General features: G+C 40.5%; 1 protein-coding gene across 2 annotated transcripts in view; it reads left to right on the forward strand.

The window, feature by feature from the left end:
- POLK (DNA polymerase kappa) overlaps positions 1–19,739 on the forward strand; it is a 106,082-nt gene that overhangs the window by 31,739 nt on the left and 54,604 nt on the right. For both annotated transcript variants that reach the window (XM_054032582.1, XM_054032578.1), the window contains exons 4-10: positions 1,497–1,649; positions 4,686–4,817; positions 7,729–7,882; positions 11,185–11,436; positions 15,300–15,424; positions 15,629–15,795; positions 19,072–19,104. In XM_054032582.1, coding sequence (XP_053888557.1) covers positions 1,497–1,649; positions 4,686–4,817; positions 7,729–7,882; positions 11,185–11,436; positions 15,300–15,424; positions 15,629–15,795; positions 19,072–19,104 — 1,016 coding nt within the window. The remainder of the gene's footprint in view (positions 1–1,496; positions 1,650–4,685; positions 4,818–7,728; positions 7,883–11,184; positions 11,437–15,299; positions 15,425–15,628; positions 15,796–19,071; positions 19,105–19,739) is intronic.

The following is a 19,739-nucleotide window of genomic DNA, read 5'->3' on the forward strand; positions in this document are numbered from 1 at the left end:
TTCTGTCATCTGCCACCGCTGAGAACAGCCTAGCTCCATCCTCTATGGAACCCCCCTTCAGATAGTTGAAGGCTGCTATCAAATCCCCCCTCACTCTTCTCTTCTGTAGACTAAATAACACCAGTTCCCTCAGCCTCTCCTCGTAAGTCATGTGCTCCAGCCCCCTAATCATTTTATTTGCCCTCCGTGGACTCTCTCCAATTTGTCCACATCTCTTCTCCAGTGGGGGGACCAAAACTGGACGCAATACTCCAGGTGTGGCCTCACCGGTGCCAAATAGAGGGGAATAATCACTTCCCTCGGTCTGCTTGCAATGCTCCTACTAATACAGCCCAATATGCCGTTGGCCTTCTTGGCAACGAAGGCACACTGCTGATTCATATCCAGCTTCTCGTTCACTGTAATCCCCAGGTCCTTTTCTGCAGAACTGCCGCTTAGCCAGTCGGTCCCCAGCCTGTAGCAGTGCATGGGATTCTTCCTTCCTAAGTGTAGGACTCTGCAATTGTCTTTGTTGAACCTCATTAGATTTTTTTTGGCCCAATCCTCCAATTTGTCTAGGTCACTCTGGACCCTATCCCTACCCTCCAGCATATCTACCTCTCCCCCCAGTTTAGTGTCATCTGCGAACTTGCTGAGGGTGCAATTTAATTTCATCATCCAGATCATTAATAAAGATGTTGAACAAAACCGGCCCGTAGCAGACCATATGAAAGGTCTCCTGATCTTGTTGCAGAGGATCTCATCGTGAATTACCTCCCGCATCTGCACCTGCTACGAATTGGCCAACGTTCCACCCCCGGCTCTCATGGCCCATTCCACGAGGGCGTAGGCCTCATCAACAGCGTTCCTGACCCAGGTGCCAATCCAAGAAATCTGCAGGGTGGCGACATGGTCATCGGTGCACACATTTGCCGTTCACTACGCTATAACCCAGCATGCTAGAGACGATGTAGCCTTCGGCAGAGCAGTGCTCCAATCTGTCGTTCCATAACTCCGACCCCACCTCCAAGGTAGGGCTTGGAGTCACCTAACTAGAATCGATATGAGCAAGCACTCGAAGAAGAAAAAAACGTTACTCACTTTCTCACAACTATTGTTCTTCGAGATGTGTTGCTCATATCCATTCCAGACCCACTCGCCTTCCCCTCTGTTGGAGTAACCGGCAAGAAGGAACTGAGGAGGCGCTGGGTCAGCAGGGTCATATATTGAGCGCCATAGAGGTGCCACTCCAGCGGGCTCCACAGCCGACCCAATGGGTGCTGCTAAGGGAAATCTTTCCGACGACTGTGCACGTGGCATGCGCACACCTAAGTAGAATGGATATGAGCAACACATCTCGAAGAACAACAGTTATGAGGAGGTGAGTAACCATTTTTTCTTCTCTTAGTATGTGACAAGGGTTTTCTTTTACGATTGTTTGGCCTGTGGCACCTTGGCCAATCTAATATATTTTTGTAATTTCTGTGTTTGTGTACATTTTATACGCTTTTGTACAGGCTGACAAACTTGCGCTGGAGCTAGAGCAGAGCCGTGATCTCAGCTGTACTATTGTACACATTGACATGGATGCCTTTTATGCAGCAGTAGAAATGAGAGACAACCCAGAGCTGAAGGAAAAACCCATAGCAGTGGGATCGATGAGTATGCTGGTACGGTCAAATGTCAAACTGATTCAAAGACCAAATTACATAAAGATTCGGTGACAGGAACATTAGAAATGCATACAATAATAACACAGATGGCGAAAATGTTTGTTTTCTTACTGTGTAAATTTGGATTTTACATTTCAAAGAACCAGGTAGTTTGCAAAATTTTAAGTTATGAAGAGGTAACAGAAAGGAAAACGTTTTCTATTAAGCATATAAGCTCTTGGCCTGGCCATTCAATTAAAGGTGGAGAATTGCATGTTGGGGCCTGTACTCTCTTTGTGCTGTATCTTTATTTTGATATTTAGAGCCATCTTAGGCTTGATTGTAGAGCTCTGTGGAGCACACTTTGGTTGGCAAAATTAGAAGGCCTCATACCAATCTAATGTTTAGTTCCTACGTAAAATCAAATGTATTGATTTGTTATTGATTAAAATATGAAAGGATATACTAATTGAGACAGATCCTTAGCCTTAAACTACTTAGATTCAAATTATTTTAAATACATAAAATGAGACCTGCATTTTGAAATCTTTTTTTCCTCGACTGTTCATTATTAGCTAGGGTTGCCAACTTTCTAATGGCAGAAAACCAAACACCCTTGTTACGCCCCTTCTCCGAGGCCCCATCCCCCACTCACTCCATCCAACCTCCCTCTCTCGCTCGCTCTCCCCCCTCCCTCGCTCACTAGCTCATTTTCACCGGGCTGGGGCAGGGAGTTGGGGTGCAGAAGATGGTGAGGGCTCTGGGGTGGGGCTGAGGATGAGGGGCTTGGAGTGGAGATGGGGATATGGGCTGTGGGCTGGGGTGCAAACTCCGGGGTGAGGCCAGAAATGAGAGGTTCAGGTGCGGGAGAGGGCTCCGGGCTGGGGGTTGGGATAAAGGAGGGGGTGTGGGCTCCCAGAGGGTGTTTGGGTGCGGGAGGGGGTTAAGGGCTGGGGCAAGGGGGTTGGGGTGCAGAAGGTGGTGTGGGCTCCGGGAGGGAGCTTGGGTGTGGGACGGGGCCCAGGGCTGGGGAAGGGGGCCCAGGGCTGGGGCAGGAGGTTGAGGTGTGGGAGGTGGTGCGGGCTCCGGGAGAGAGTTTGGGTGCAGGAGGGGGCTCAGGACTGGGGCAGTGGGTTGGGGTGTGGGCTCCGGGCAGTGTTTACTTCCAGCAACTCACGGGAAGCAGCCGGCATGTCCCTCTGGCTCCTAGGCACAGGGACGGCCAGGGATCTCAGCGCGCTCCCCCTGTCTGCAGGTGCCGCTCCTGCTGCTCCCATTTGGTGTGGTTCCTGGCCAATGGGAGCTGCGGAGCCAGTGCTTAGGGTGGGGACAGTGCGCAGAGCCTCCATGGCTGGCCCTAAGCCTAGGAGCAGGATGGACATGTTGCCACTTCAGGGAGCTGCTCGGAGACATGTAGGGAGCCGGCCAGCCCCGCGCCAACTGTACTTTTAACGGCTTGGTCAGCAGTGCTGACCGGAGCTGCCAAGGTCCCTTTTTGACTGGGCATTCCAGTCGGAAACAGGACACCTGGCAACCTCATTATTGGCAGATTCCCATCGATTTAAGCATGAAATGAAAATTACATTAAAGCATCCAAGAAAGCCTTTAGAATTTATTTATATACCGGTGGATTTTGTCTGATTCTAAAAATTATGCTGATGTAGATTATGATTAGTTTGATTGGCACGTATTGGGCCAAGATGGGGCTGGTTTACATCAAATTCAGTCAATGGAGTTGCATGGGAAATAAATCAACCTAGAATTTGATCCATTGTATATAGTATGCTATAGAAGTGAAAAACGTATAGAATTATCATTACTTTAGAGATATTATCCATTTTAACAGATTTTTGGTGGCATTTTTATTTTTTCTGCTCTAATAAAGTTGAGGGTGCTCAGCACCTTGTAAGATTAAACCTATAGGCTCTGAATAGAGCAGAAGTGGTAGTAACTTAACCTTTCTTTAGTTTGCTTATTTCTTCCTCTGAAACTAGTCCTGGGAAATAATTCAATCTCCAGATATGTCTCCCCCACATAGCCTCACAGCATGTCATGTCTCAGTCTGTTTCCCATATTTCAGTGAGCCCTACTGCTCCTCAGAGTATACTAAAGGTGGAGGCCTTCAGTTAATAAAAAATCAAGCATACTGGACTTTTATTAACTTTTAAAATTAATATTGTCTTGGATGACCAGATATACAAGCAAGTCTTTAGTTTCCATTTTTTTGTTATTAATATTGGAATTAGCCTCCAAAGCAAGAAAGAGGAGTATAGTTTAAAGGGCATGTGAAAGGTACTGGATTGCCAGGAGACTGATGTCCTTTAGCCCTGGAACAAGAATGGCATAGACAACAGCCATACAAGCTTCCACAAGCTGTTCAGCCAGTGTGACTCACCCCTCTTCTAGAGAGACCACCTTTTGGGGGCAAATGGGAACAGTGTCTATGGCCTACTCAATACTGTGCTCTTTGCTAACATTGCTAACAAATGCTGGTTAGTGCTTCTCTGAGCAGATCTGCAAAAACTGAAAACACTTCAGTTAAATAAATATAAATATAATATAATATATGGAGATATCCTATCTCCTAGAACTGGAAGGGACCTTGAAAGGTCATCAAGTCCAGCCCCCTGCCTTCACTAGCAGGACCAGGTGCTAATTTTGCCCCAGATCCCTAAGCGGCCCCCTCAAGGATTGAACTCAGAACCCTGGGTTTAGCAGGCCAATGCTCAAACCACTGAGCTATCCCTCCCCCCAACTGTTTATCAATTAACAAATTGACTTAATTTGAACCTGCAAACTAGAGATAAAACTGTCCAGTTACCAGTCCCTAAAATCATGTAGTTCTCATAATGCAAATAAATTACAAGCTATGGAACATAACATACTGAATCTAGAATGGAACTGGTTACTGCAGTTTGATAGATGTTCTGTGACAAGAGCATTGTCTCTATATCTTTTTACTTCAGTCTTTAAAATTGCTGCATGTATTAAAACTCACAAGTATGCTGTAGGATATGGTTATTTAACTCTATATCTATTTTTTTCCCTGCTAAGTCCACTTCAAATTATCATGCAAGGAGATTTGGGGTACGTGCAGCCATGCCTGGATTTATTGCTAAGAAACTATGCCCACATCTTACTATAGTGCCATTAAACTTCAAAAAGTATGAAGAAGTGAGTAAAGAGGTAAGTAATCAACGAGAACATCTCTCAAGCCAATAGCAGTACATACTTTTGTTTTAGATTTTAAGACAACACTAAATCAAAATTTGTATATAAGATTTAAAAAAAGTTAATTTAAAGGTTAAATTTTCAAGACATGGCTTTGAATGTAAATTAAATGCAGCATTTAAATTAACATTCTGGGGCAGTAGGGACAAATTCATCCATAATCTGGTTCCATATAGACTTAAGATAATAGAGGTTTTCAAAATTATGTAATGAACAGATTATGTTGTTATGTTGGTAAATTCAAAACCATAGCACATAATCTAATAATTAGGGAACTAGGAGTAAATAGGGCGAGCAAAGAGAATTTCTTCATACCATAATAACCATATGGAATACTAATTACCTGGGAGAGCTATTGAATCAAAGAGCATTAATTACCTCTACATTTGTTTCCAGAGAATGAATGGACTGAGGAGTAAAGTGGAAAAAATTAAGGAGGGAGGAAAGGTGATTAGTGTTTCTTGTCCCTAGAAAAGTAAGGTACATTCCTTTCCATTAAGGAAAAAAAAATTATGCATATAATTAATACATTATGATGACTACTGTATATATTTAAATACTTTGTGTTCTCTTAAGATTTAAATAAATTGGTTTAGATTATAATCTTAAAGCTTCACATGAGAGAGTTGCAAATGATCAGTTTTAATTAACATCCATAGAAATATTTAGAATACATATAACTTTGTATGAAGAAAGATGAAATATATTCTGTAGCTGTTGAGGCAAATTAATTGTTGGCGTAAATCCATTAATTTCAGCTGAGTTACAACAGGGATGAATTTGACCCAAGATCTACAAAAAATAGTGGGTTTTTTTTCACTTTACAAGATTACTGGTAAACTAAACACTTATGTTAATTCCATTTGATGTTCTTCAGTTCCATTTTCTGAATAGAATGTATATTATATAAATATGTGGTTTTGAGAATGAATCAGAGTTGTTTATGATGTAATCAGGACCTCAGGATATGGATGTAGTCTTGTATTACAGTTTGTCTTGTGGATAAGGGTAAAATAGTTGAAGATTTGTATATATTTTTATGTTCCTTTTGTTATTGGCGCTTCAGATATTATTTCCATTAAGGGAGCATTTGATAAAATGAGGCCAGACTTCCCCATATACAAATTGTTGCACCTTCCATCGATTCCAAAGAGTAGGAGGAAGGAGGCAGCATTGTTTCCATTTTACAGATGAAGAACTGAGGCACAGCAAGATTAATTAGCTTGCCCATGGTCTCAGTGGCAGAGCCAGGAACTTAATCTAGATCTCCTGAGTGCCAGTCCAGAGCCTGAAATCTGATGTGGAGGGATCACTCTAGTGGTAATGACAGGTTTCAGAGTAGCAGCCGTGTTAGTCTGTATCCGCAAAAAGAAGAACAGGAGTACTTGTGGCACCTTAGAGACTAACAAATTTATTAGAGCATAAGCTTTCGTGGACTACAGCCCACTTCTGTAGTCCACGAAAGCTTATGCTCTAATAAATTTGTTAGTCTCTAAGGTGCCACAAGTACTCCTGTTCTTCTTCTTGTGGTAATAGTATGGGTCAGTCTCCAGACCCATTTAGGGCCTGATGTTATATCCACTGAAGTCAATGGCAAATCTTCCATTGACTTCAGTGATGCACGATTAGGTCCTTAGGCCTTGGCTCCTTCCTGAAAATTTCCATTTCCTCTCATTTGTTGTGGTTGTTCTCATTATATTTATACCATTTTTACTCAGATCTGGATTGAAAATAGCAAACTGATTTCACATTAGCAATCAAAACTTGTTGGGAAGGCTATGTTTTAGTCACTTTCAAGAAGAGGAAGAACCCATGACTATCCTTGAAGATTTAAATCACAAAATTTTACTAAAAGTTCTCAAGTATTTTATAGTGAAAATGAAGCATTTAAAACTACAAAAATAGGTGTCAGAATTTTATTTTGAGCATTTACTCTAAGATTTGCATATCATAAGACCCTCAAAAGAATATTTAAACAAGAGATGACTACTGTGAGTGGTTTGGGGAGATGAAGATCTGATGGACATAAATGGGTTTTAAGGTCCATTAAGTAAAGAAATGTCACTATCAGATTGAAAAAGTAGTACTTTTACACACCACTTGTATAAGAAGCAGCTTATTTTACATGTTAGTGTGGTCAGAGCAATGAATTATAATTTCTTAGGTGTAAGAAACCACACAACTTTTCTGTATTTTATCAAAAGAATTGCAGTATGTAAATTAACTAAAATGAGCTGTATGATTATTGGTAGGGCTATAACTAGCGCTAAGCATTGCCCATTGTCCTCCACAACTACACTAAAATATCCTCAAGCTGTCAGCTACATCAATTTATTTTTCCTATGGTTAAAGCTTTCTTCTCTTAGGCAACCAGTTTTCCGTACATTGAATTAAATGTATTATATCCTTCAGATATCAATGCAAATCACAGCACAGCATGAAAAACTGAATCAGACCACATACGCATCCCAAGTTTCTGATAAACTTACAAGCCTCTAGAACTTTTTTCACATGGTTACCACAGTGCCATGGGGACCTAATGATGTGAGAGTGTATAGCCACTTAAACATATATCTCACAGCTACCTCTTGAGTAAAATGCACATTGCTCAGAGAACCTGATCTTTGTTTTGGTGTGTAATACTGACATATTGCTGCTTTTAAATGAGAAACAGAAGTTTTATAAATTTGCCATATCAATACATTATTTATTCCATAAATACTTAGAGTAATGGTACTGATTGTCTGATCAAAATGGATGTGCAAAGTGTGAGTGTTATTGCAAAAGTATCAACTTCATTTTAATACACACCAACATGTTTTGCTATTGCAGCACAACTTTAAACTTTCTTTACCTGTTTATCAAGGTTAGAGAAATACTGGCTGAATATGATCCTAGTTTTATGCCCATTGGCCTAGATGAAGCCTACTTGAACATAACGGAGTTCTTAGAGGAAAGACAGAACTGGCCTGAAGATAAAAGAAGTTACTTCATCAAAAGAGAGAACATTGCAAAAAATGGTAACCAAATTACTAAATATTAGATATTAGCATACTAAATTGGAAATTATTATATATGAAAATTATGATGTATGGCTCCGTAATCAGTTATGAAATGTAAACAAATCTCTTCCCTATTAGAGAGGATCCTGACTCTTTGAATAGGTATTTTATAGCAAACGGCAATCAGCACCATGGTATGTAAGCCCTAACTTCACTTTAGAAGTGTCAGAAATCGTGTTACAAAGGCAATGCACCTGAGCTCCATTAAAGTGCATTACAAGAATAAAAATTCATAAGAAATGAACTCTTCAAAAATAAAGAATGATTAAAACATGATTACATCAGTTCTTGCTATTGGAATGTGGAAAGGCAGAAATTCCCACAGAGGGATCCACCATTGGGGATATTAAAAAGTTTTGTAGGCAAAGTCTTGTGCCAGTTATTGACTTTATGCGCAGACAAACATCTCTCACATTTCTATCAACTATCAATAAGGCCATTGAGGAGATAAACAAGAATACACCTTTCAGTTCTACTGAAAAACACTGGCCCATCTTCTATCAGAACAGAGATGTAACAAAATAGGCATTATAAACATGTCGCATATTGGCAAGTATGCACTTAGGCATGTCTATCGTCAAAATAACACCGTTTTTGCTAAATGAACAGGCTTCTTTTTTTTTTTAATACCATTTGCAAACCCTCAGGACATGTAATTCTCAGTGAAGTCAATTGTGGTTCTGTATGTTGAAGGCATGTAGAGTCAGACCCCGAGAATCATAAAAATGAAGGACTGGAAGGGAGGGACCCCAATAGGTCATTTAGTCCAGTCTCCTGCACTGAGGCAGGACTAAGTATTATCTAAACCATCTCTGACAAGGTATTTGTCTAACCCGTTCTTTAAAAATCTCCAGTGACAGAGACTCCACAACCTTCCTAGGTAATTTGTTCCAGTGCTTAACTAATCTTACAGTTAGTTTTTCTATGTCTAACCTAAATCTCAATTGCTGCAATTTAATCCCATTACTTCTTGTCCTGTCCTCAATGAATAACAGTTTATCACCGGAAAGAGGTGGAGAAGGGGTGGAATGGGGATAGGGAGGGGGCAGAGTGGGGTGGGCTGGGGCCGGGTCACTTGCTGCTGCCAGTGCCAGGCCCCCCACTAGACCCCCAGGCTATCCTGGGCCCTGCGTCCCCGTGACGCGCAGGGCCGCCCAAAGTGCGGGGCCTGGGGCTGTTGTCCCAGTCCATCCTATGGATGGGATGGCTCTGATTGGATCCGTTCTGGGCACCACCAAAAATTATACAAACGTGGCGCCCATGTTTGTAACCCCTCACAGCTTGGTATCATCTGCAAACTTTATAAGTGTACTCTCTATGCTATTATCCAAATCATTTATGAAGATATTGAATAGAACTGGACCCAGTGCGGGAGCCCATTCTATGCCTTTCCAGCCTGATTTTGAACTATTGATAACTACTCTCTGAGTACGGTTTTCCAGCCAGTGTAAGGTGAACTTATAGTAGGTTTATCTGGGCTATATTTCTTTAGTTTCTTTATGAGAAGGTCATGGGAGGTGGTATCAGAAGCCTTAATAGAGTCAATATATATGAACTTTACTGCTGCACCCCTATCCACAAGGCTTGTCACCTTGTCAAAGAAGGATATTAGGTTGGTTTGACATGATTTGTTTTTGACAAATTCATGTTGACTGTTACTTATTACCTTATTTTCTTCTAGATGCTTACGAATTGATTGATTATTTGCTCCATTATCTTTCCAGGTATCAAAGTTAAGCTGACTGATGTATAATTCCCTGGGTTGTCTTTATTCCTCTTTTTATAGATACGGACTATATTTGCCATTTTCCAGTCCTCCGGTATCTCTCCCGTCCTCCATGAGTTTTAAAAGCTAATCGCTTATGTCTCAGAGATCTCTTCAGTTTAAGTAATCTACTATATATTTCATCAGACTCTGCCAACTTGAAGACATTGAACTTGTCTAAGTAATTCTTAATTTGTTCTTTGCTGATTTTAGCCTCAGATCCTACCCCATTTACACTGATTTTCACTATGGTAGTCATCCAATCATGCTCCCCAAACCTCAAGGGCCAAGTGCATCTGGAATTGCCATTTTGCTCCTGCCATGGGCCATAATCAGCATAAAAAGTATTTTTCTCTCTTGCCCTCAAGGACACAGTGGGCCTGAATGTTCCCCAAGATGTTGTGCAATTTACACATGATCTCACAAACACATCTACTCCCATTTGTTCTTTCCATTTTTTTTCTCAGTTTTCTTTTCAACAAATCTCTTAGCTGATGTAAATATGTGCAAACCTTGGTAATATTTTCCATATTATCTAAGTACTATAATCTTTTTCAGTTTGTTACCTTCCCTGCTTTGGTACGTTTGCAAGCTGCACTGCAGAGCCCCACACTGGACTTCACCTGGTTGGGTATACCTAGAAGATATTAGATAGAGGGGTCAGAAATTTTCAATGGAATGTTTTTCCATTAGAAAATGCAGATTCATCAAAAGCTACATGTTCTGCATGAATGTGTGTCTTTTGACAAATCTTTCAGTGGCAACCCCTCAGCAGCTCAGGTTACCAAGGCTTCCAGACTCCAGGTTCCTCAGCAGCCCATATGGCAAGGAGTTTGGGAACCTGGGCTCACAATCTCCCTGGCTTTCCTGCAACCTGCCTGGCGCTAGGAATGTGAGCTCCCTGGTAGCCATGAGGCTGGGAAGCTCTGGCTGCTGGGAGCCTGAATTCTGCTGCAGCCTACCAGGTGAGCTGCAGAGGAACCAGACAACTTGTGATTCTCAGTATCCTGCTTGGGGGGCCACCTGGCAGACTGCAGCAGAGCCAGAGCTTCTAGGCACTCTTGTTTCAGAAACACCAGAATATTCCCACAGAGAGAATGTTTTAGTGTTTCTGAAAGAAAATATTGCAGAATTTCACTTCCACAAAAAAACTATAATGTTTTAACTTTTTATCTCAATTTGGGACAAAAACGTTTCCAAAATTTCAATTCCCCCCCCCCCACCAAAGTGAAATTCAGTTTCCTGGCCAAATCTAATCCTGGGCCAAGCTCAAATCGCATATACAATGAGGTGGTTATGACCTTTCCTTTTAAAAAAAATGTACCAGTAATTGAAATTATTTCAGCTACATAATTACTTGAACTTTGCGAACAGAAAAAAGTGAAATAGCTAAATCAGCTTTTTTCAGGAGCTATGCAGGGGAATCAATTCACAAAATATATGTTGCTTATTAAGAAGGATGAGTTACACATATGTGTATCTGTTTATAATGTAGGTAAGCAAGATGTAACTGCACCTGATGAACTAAAGTTGAATGAAGATGCACACTCATCCTCACCAATATTGTTTGAAGATAATACTTCTATAACAGAGGAACAGCCTGTTGCTACTTCCCACCTGTACACTGAAGAACAGAGAGATCAAGAACTGTTGCTAAATTCAGTGGTCTTTGGAACTTCAGCTGAAGAAGTTGTGAAGGAAATTCGCTTTCGAATTGAACAAAAAACTGGATTGACTGCCAGTGCAGGTACACACATGTACATAAATAATAATATTTTGCATATTTGTAGTGCCTTCCACCCAGTGATCGCAAAGTGCATTACAAGCATTAAAAAATTAGCCTTGCATCTCCTCTTTGATGTAAGGAAGTACACCCCATTTAAACTGAAGCACCAAGATTGTGAAGTGCTCAAGGCCACATCACACAAGAAATCTCAGAGTCAAGAATAGAACCCAGTCTTATGCTTTATTTAACCACAAGAAATCTTTCTTCTTTAATTAATTGCTATTGCTGGCATTGTATAGTTTTGGTTAATGATAGCAGTCAGATCATCCTTTTTCTTCCTGCTTTCCTTTTCAATCTTAACTCCTCCGCTAAAGTGGAAAAGTGACCCAGTTGGCTCAGGCATTAGTCTTACACCTCTGGACAGCTGCATTTAAATCTTAATTTGCCCTACTGATTTTGTAAGCCTTTGCTCAAAGATAGATTTAACATTGGAATGCTATAGTTACTACTAGTTAGGATAAAGGCACATTAGCAGAGCTGTGTGGAGAAACATGTTCAACACTTGCCCATCCTGTGCCTTGCTCAAGCTAGTTTTTAATCACTTTCTTGAGCACTAAATACACTGACATGTTAAAAATAAAATAAACTGTTTACCAGACAGGTTAGTATTTACTTTTCAAGGCAGTGGCAGTTTTAGATCTATGCAGCTCGTAGTTGCCCAACTGATCTTCCAACTGGAACTCGATCTATGATAGCCTGTCTGAATCGCCCCTATTAGGCTGCTTCAGAGATCAAATTCCCGAACTGCATTCAGTCCGTTAGTTCAGATAGTTGCTCTTCAGGACTCTTAGGGCTAGTCTACAGCGCTGGTGCACTGTCTACACTGTGCTTTACAGCGCTGAAACTTGCTGTGCTCAGGGGGGCATTTTTTCACACCCCTGAGCGAGAAAGTTGCAGTGCTGTAAATTGCCAGTGTAGACAAGCCCTCAATGACTTGCTGATCTGTGTAAAAGAGTTATCAGGGCCTGCGGAGGTTGGAGCATGGGGAGTATGGGTGAGGGGGGTGGAGGCAGGAAGTAGGCAGGGGAAATGTCCTGTGAAAACACGGGTAGAGGAGAAAGTAATAGGATGGAACAAAGCTGGATGACACCCAACATGTTACTTCATATAGGGCCCTGCAAAACTCAGAAGCAGTACTGCTTGACTGTCAACAACATTTTTAGTTTCATTTCTCTAAAATTTCATCCTCTTCTGGATGACTCACTATTTAGAAAAGGGGGGTTGGACCTCTTAAGAATGCTGGGGATTTGATGAACGAAAATGGAAAGTGATTACTGTTTAATAATCTGACAATCTAGAAGGCTAATTGGACTATCAGTAAGCAGTGATGTACAAAATGGTTCCTAGCATCACCAGGAATAAATTATAATCACTATAAACAGCTGTCAGTCTTTAAATCATCAAGGCTATAGAGAAGAATCAATCTATTTGTCACCTGCTGTTCACCTCTTTTCACCCTAAGGGCAGGTCTTCACTACCTGACGATCTATCAGGGATCAATTTATCGCGTCTCGTCTAGACGCGGATAAATCCATCCCCGAACGTGCTCCCCGTCGACTCCGGAACTCCAGCTCGCAAGAGGCGGAAGCAGAGTCGACAGGGGAGCGGCAGCAGTCGACTCGTCGCCGTCCTCACGGCCAAGTAAGTCGACCTAAGATACACTGACTTCAGCTACGCTATTCGCCTAGCTGAAGTTGCATATCTTAGGTCAAGTTCCCCCCCAGTGTAGACCAGGGCTTAGTACCAACAGGGTTCATCTGTAAAAACCCAGTTATTTTGTGTGATGATCTGGGGCTCTGTCCGTATAATTTATGATTTCTAGTTGATATTATGAAGTTGTGTTATGAAAAACTGCTGTATCGTGAGTGTTTTTGTGTATGTGGATCCACCATCACTGATTGGTCCTTTTGCAGGGACAATAGGGAATTCTAAAGTTTAACAATGGTACTTTAACCACTCCAAAGTTATGCTAAAAAGCAGCTGCATCCTTAGAAAACCATTGTTATCTTATCTCTCTGGACAGAGGGGGGAGGGGAGAGGTAGGAGCAATGGAAAGTTACTCAAAAGACAGAACAAAGGAAGTTGGAGATGGGGGCGTTAAATAGCAAGGAAAAGGAAGTGTGGAGCAGGTGAAAGTAAGATATCACAAGCTGGGGAAGGGACTCCATGACAGAAATCACCCAGAATGTAACAGCCTGCATGAGGCCTGGCCTGCCTGCCTGCTTTTCTGGACACAGATGGTCCCTAAGGGCTCACATGGGAATTGTGAGCTGGGAAGTGGTGTTGTGGTTAAATGTTTGTTGTTCTGTAGGATCTATGCTCTTCTGTACATGACTAAGTAAAAGAGCATTAAGATAAGAGATTCTATGCAGCGTGTGTGAGCATATGTCATATGCTTTATAACTACTGTGAGCTCCAGAAGCTTCACACCTTTGGGAGTGTAGTTTTGGGGATGAATATGTTAAGTAACTGGGGTACCTTGGGGATCAGTGCTGGCCCTGGGATCTAAGGTGAAAGTGGGCTGAGAAGCTCTATGACTGAGATAATTTGCCAGTGAGACCAAGGGAAGAAACAGGGCTGCAGCCTGCTGAGACTCTGGAAGCTTAAAACATCCAGGGAGCCAGAGGCTTGGGTTCCCCTCACACCAGTCCAGTGGATGGCTGGAAGGGAGTGTCCAGCTGGATCTGTGGCACTCTATTTACTAAAAAGAGTAAAAAAGACACACGCAAATCAATAAAAAGGATAAATCGCCCTTAATTCTCAAGAACAGATAGATATTCCATCTATCCTAGATATTTACATGATACCCGTTACCATAGTATTTGAACACCTCACTGTTTTTAATGTAATTATTTTCACAACATCCCTGTGAGGTAGGGGAGCATTATTATCCCTTTTTTACAAATGGGAGAACTAAGGCACAAAGAAGCTAAGTGACTTGCCCAGGGTACCATACGAGGTCGGTGGTGGAGCAGGGACTTGAGCCCAGCTCTCACAAGTTCTAGACTAGTACCCTAACCACTGGACTGTCTTTCCTCATCCTTGGTGAAGCTCTACTACAATGTTTAGGTTGTTAAATGTGTCATAACTATTTGCCATATGTCTGAACTGTAATTGATTGAGATACCTCATTCATATTTAGACCAAACATAACTTCTCTTCCACACCAAGCTTTCTCTTTTACTGTAAATTACTGTCATATTCGTGTGTAATCATGTACCAAGTTGCAGAAAACTTTGCGTTTAAAGAAACGTAACCCTCATCACTTAATTATATATGTTGCATTTATATATAATCCCTTTCATCCTGCATATCTCAAAGTATTTTATACACCTAACCTGATAGACAAACTATACACAATGAGTGCTTTAGCCACTATTACATAGCTAAAATGAAACATAGCAGTTCTCATGTCCCCAGGAGCACCACCAGCTTTTTTGCCGCCCAGGCAGCGGAAGGTCCTGTCCCCGAAATACCGCCCCCAAAATACCGACGACGACTGAGGCGGCCGAAGATCTGGCCGCCACAGTCGCCGCCCCCCAAATGTTAGCGCCCTAGGTGACCGCTTAGGTCACCTAATGGGTTGCACCGGCCCTGCATGTTCCTATTCTTTCAAAAAGTGTCAGATGACTGTAATGACCAAAATGGGTGAGAATCTCTGTTTTACATCAGTCTTCTCCTTTCTGTTCTTTTTTGGTCATTGCCACGCATAGGATGATTAATTTTACACCTTTAAATCTAGGAACATTGAAATAGAAGATTGAGTCTTATGGTTAAAATGTCTGTTGTGTTTCTTCCTTTGTTTTGTTTTGTTTGTTTCTAAGGAATTGCTCCAAATATGATGTTAGCAAAAATGTGCAGTGATCAGAATAAACCTAATGGACAGTACAGAATCTCCCCTGATAGGCAATCTGTAATGGACTTCATCAAAGATTTGCCCATTAGAAAGGTGAGAATATTATCAAATTTACTATACACTCATGTCCTTATGTGAATACTAGTGTTCTAAAACAGATAATTTACTTAAAGATAATTTCATTTCTTCAGTGCCAACCTAGTTCTAGAATTGTACTAAATGTTAAACATTTAAGCATTTATCCAAAGATTTCAAAAATTCCAACTTCATTGAGACACATTAATTCTTGTTCTTCAGGTGCCTGGTATAGGAAAAGTAACAGAGAAAATGTTAAAAGCTCTTGGAATTCTGACCTGCACTGAACTTTACCAGCAGAGGGCACTGCTTTCTCTTCTTTTTTCAGAAACATCTTGGCATAATTTCTTGGATGTCTCACTTGGTTTGGGTTCAACAGATTTGGAAAAGTATGTCTCAGTATATGTTTTACTGTGTGAACTTTACGTTTTGTTAAATATTTCCCCAAGTGCGTTACACATCTTATACATTATGAATGTTATAAGATAGATTTGCTGGGTTTGACATTAAAAATATCTGTCAGATAAGTTTGGATAGTATCATATATAAAAATTGTGACTGTTAGTAATATCTTAACACCTGCTTTATTGCTGTACCAAATGTTAATTTACAAAGCAACCATTTTTTAAAAAGTGAAGGATTTGTTAATGTATGATCCTTTGGAGTACACAGAATAGGTAGAGAGCTTATAGAACCAAAATCCCTGTCTGGTTTATGAATCTAAATGGTCTGCCAAACAAAGCTCTGGCCATACATGCACACCAAGAAATGAATAGCGCCCAGTTTTAGACAGCTGTATGGCGAGCACGTGTTGTTTAGAACGGGGGTTCTCAACCTTTTTCTTTCTGAGGCCTCCCACAACACGCTATAAAAACTCCACGGCCCACCTGTGGCACAACAACTGATTTTCTGCATATAAAAGCCAGGGCCGGCATTTGGGAGTAGGAAGCAGGCCAATTGCCTGGGGCCTTACGCCACAGGGGCTCCTGTGAAGCTAAGCTGCTCAGGCTTTAGCTTCATCCCCCGCTGGTGGGGCTCAAGGCCTCGGGCTTCAGCCCCATGCGGTGGGGTTTCAGCTTTCTGACCTGGGCCCCAGCAAGTCTAATGCTGGCCCTGCTTGGCGGACCCCCTGAAACCTGCTCACAGCCCCCTTCCTCCCCCCCCCCCGGGGGGCCCTGAGCCACTGGTTTAGAATAACCTTATCAATACTAAAATAGATTATGAGATATGTCATACATATAACTAACCTAAACAGGGTTTATTTTATTATACTTATTTAGCCTTATCATAGAAGTTCACAAGTATTTCTTCCATGTAGTTAATACACCTTTGCTATTCGTAATTATTCCTATATGATCTTAAAACAAACACATAGTGTCAAATCTTCAGCTGGTGTAAATTATCACAGCTCCATTGACTTCAATTGACTACATCAGTTGAGGATCTGTCCCTAGTTTCTATGTCTCCTACCGTGTTTAGATATAATTTTTTTAAATTGATAGTATGATTGACTCTGAATTTGTTGGGGTAGAACCCAACATTCATGTTTCATTCTTCATATCTAATCTAATTCATGGTATTTTTGAAGCTCCTGTCATCGTGGTATCTAAATGCTGCCCTTATAGGCTCCTAATGGAGAAAAAAAGGGGCCAATATCTGCTCAAAAACTATCACCCTCCCACAAACCTGTCTTGAATGCAAATACACATCCTCCCATCACTCTAAAACCACAACTGAACATTTTGCCATGCTGCTCATGTTTAGTAAGCAAGAGCCCTAGTTAAAGATTCTGAAATCCTTTCTATTTAATTCTGTCATGCTGTTGCTTTTGGGTAACATTTTCAAAAGCACCTGAGTGAGGGTATGTCTACACTGAAAGTGTGGGGTGGGAGGGAGTGAAAGGGGGGTAAGCCTGTGACAACAAGTCTCAGGCTCATGGGGCTCAGCTACAAGGTTAAAAATAGCAGTGTAGAAATTCCCTCTTGGGCTGGAGCCCAGACTCTGAAACCGTCCTCTCCTGCTGGGTTTCAAAGTCTAGGCTCCAGATCAAGCAGGAACATCTGCATTGCTATTTTTGGCTTGTAGTGCAAGCCCCACTAGCCTGAGTCAGTTGACCTGGGCTCTAAGACTTATTGCTGTCGGGGGGTGGGGGGGATATTTTTTTCTTTTTCTTTTTGCAGTGCAGAATTTGGAGCCTAAGATCATTTTCAGAAGTGCTTTGGCACTTAGGCTAAATCTCACTGAAAGTCACTGGGACTTAGGCTCCAAAGGCTCTTAAGCACTTTTGAAAATATTACCTCTTGTTCTTACCATTGCTTCTCTGGTATTAGCAGAATGAGAAATCCTTCCTTTAAGACTGCAAAATAATCTCATAAGTAGTCAAAAGAAAAACAGCTGTTTAACAGCACACATTTTGAAAAACAGTTTGGGGACCCTTTAGGTTTGAAAAGCACAGTATAGATGTAAGCTATCATTTATTTAAAAAAAATAAAAATAAAAAAGTCTTCACACCACAAAAGCTTAGATCAATATATACTACCACAAATCTTTGTATTTTTTTCTGAAGTACATAGTCAATTTATATCTTTAAAGGTGACTTGTGAAGGATAACATGGCTTGTCCAGTTTTTCTGTATGATGGATAAAGAAAGCTTGAAAGTTTTTGTTTTTAATTACAAAAATAATCTCCTTGGTTTTATTTACATTAGAAATCAAAGTCCTGTTTGGTCTTGAGTACTTCATAATGACTGTGAAAACTTAAAACAATAGGGATATTTATAAGAACCAAGAACAAAAACATTAAGTCATCAGAAAGGCAAGAGATTTTTTGTCAGACTGTTTTAAAGCTTTGTTTTTTCTTTAATCTTGTTAATACCTATTTTAACTTCAGTGATGAACATTTTGGAGAAAGCAAGCCTTTGTTAAAGTTTCAACCCTTGCTCCTTCAAAAGATGTTTAAGTATATGGTAAATATCCCTGAGACCTCCCAGATGATTGTCCCTATTTTTTTTTTTTTTGGGGGGGGGGGGGGGGGGGAGAACAAACTAGATATTCTTGATCCAGGCAAAAACAAGTAAAAAATAATTAAAAAAAAAAAAGCCTGAAGACACATTGGTTTATACTATATCTCATAAAAAGTGACAAAAGGCACACAAGCCCCATTTAAAAAAAAATCCTTTACAGCTCACTTTTTAAAAGGATGAAAGTCTGATTCAACTGGAAAAAGGATTTTCCTCTTTTTTAAAAATAAAAATAAGACTGGTATAATCATGATTTTAGTAGAAGCACTTTGCGAGAGATAGTGAGCCAAGAAAGTGGAAGAATTGTATGTAATATATTAATTTGTTTTTAAAGTCTCAAAGCCCTTCTGGTCATTAATGGGTATGGCTGACTCATAGTGCAAATGGTTAATTGTATTAAAAGCCATTACTGATCTACAGTTTCTTACTTCATCTGTAATATACACAATTTTAAGAGGAAGAAAAACTCCCAGTTTTCCATTTCCTTGCAATGTTGATTTATGCAAGGTTCTCAGAAATGTTAACATTCAAATCCCATGGAAAATATACTGAAATCTTCTCAGTTAACTATGAAGGGGTTATTAAAAAAATAAAAATTCTCTGTGAAAATGACTGACGTTCATAAAAACATTTTTCTTTTTTAAAGGTATGGAGAAAGAAAAAGTATGAGCACTGAAAGGTATGTATGGTAATGTTAGTATCTAAAAAACAATGCCATTAATCACTAACTTAATAAAACCAATCAATGTAAAATAATGTAGTTGAGTCATCACATTTATTTGACTTGTTGCCTGATCTACTGATTGTATATTATTTATATTGATTACTTACTGATTCCCCATTAACATTCTGAGGCTTGGTAGGTTCTTGTCCCAAGATCAAGCCCCGTAGTATTAGAATTACTGTTCAGTTGAAAACCCCAATGTGCACAGTTGCAACACACACACTTAGGAAAAGCCTTTTGAATTTGAAATAGTTTTATTAACACAATTTTGTAAAGTCACAAACACTCCAACCCAGCAAGGTAGATAAAGATAATACAGAATGTGCGTTTGAGCAACCACATACTCACAATGTCCCTTACAAAACAATCCAAAATGTTAGTTGTCATTCTCACCATCATTACCAGTAGTAGTCATCCTGGCATCTCCCAAAAGTTACATCTCCCAAGACACACCAACTGAGATACAATTTTATAATGTGTTACTCTGACTCCACTATGCCTAATGCATATTCAGTAGGGATTTCTCCCCTTTTTCTTATTTGTATTTCCTCACCCTACTAATGTTGGGGGGTGCCCTTCTTCCATATGTT

This window comes from Malaclemys terrapin, chromosome 6 (genome assembly GCF_027887155.1).
Source record: "Malaclemys terrapin pileata isolate rMalTer1 chromosome 6, rMalTer1.hap1, whole genome shotgun sequence".
NCBI classification, from domain to species: Eukaryota; Metazoa; Chordata; order Testudines; family Emydidae; genus Malaclemys; species Malaclemys terrapin.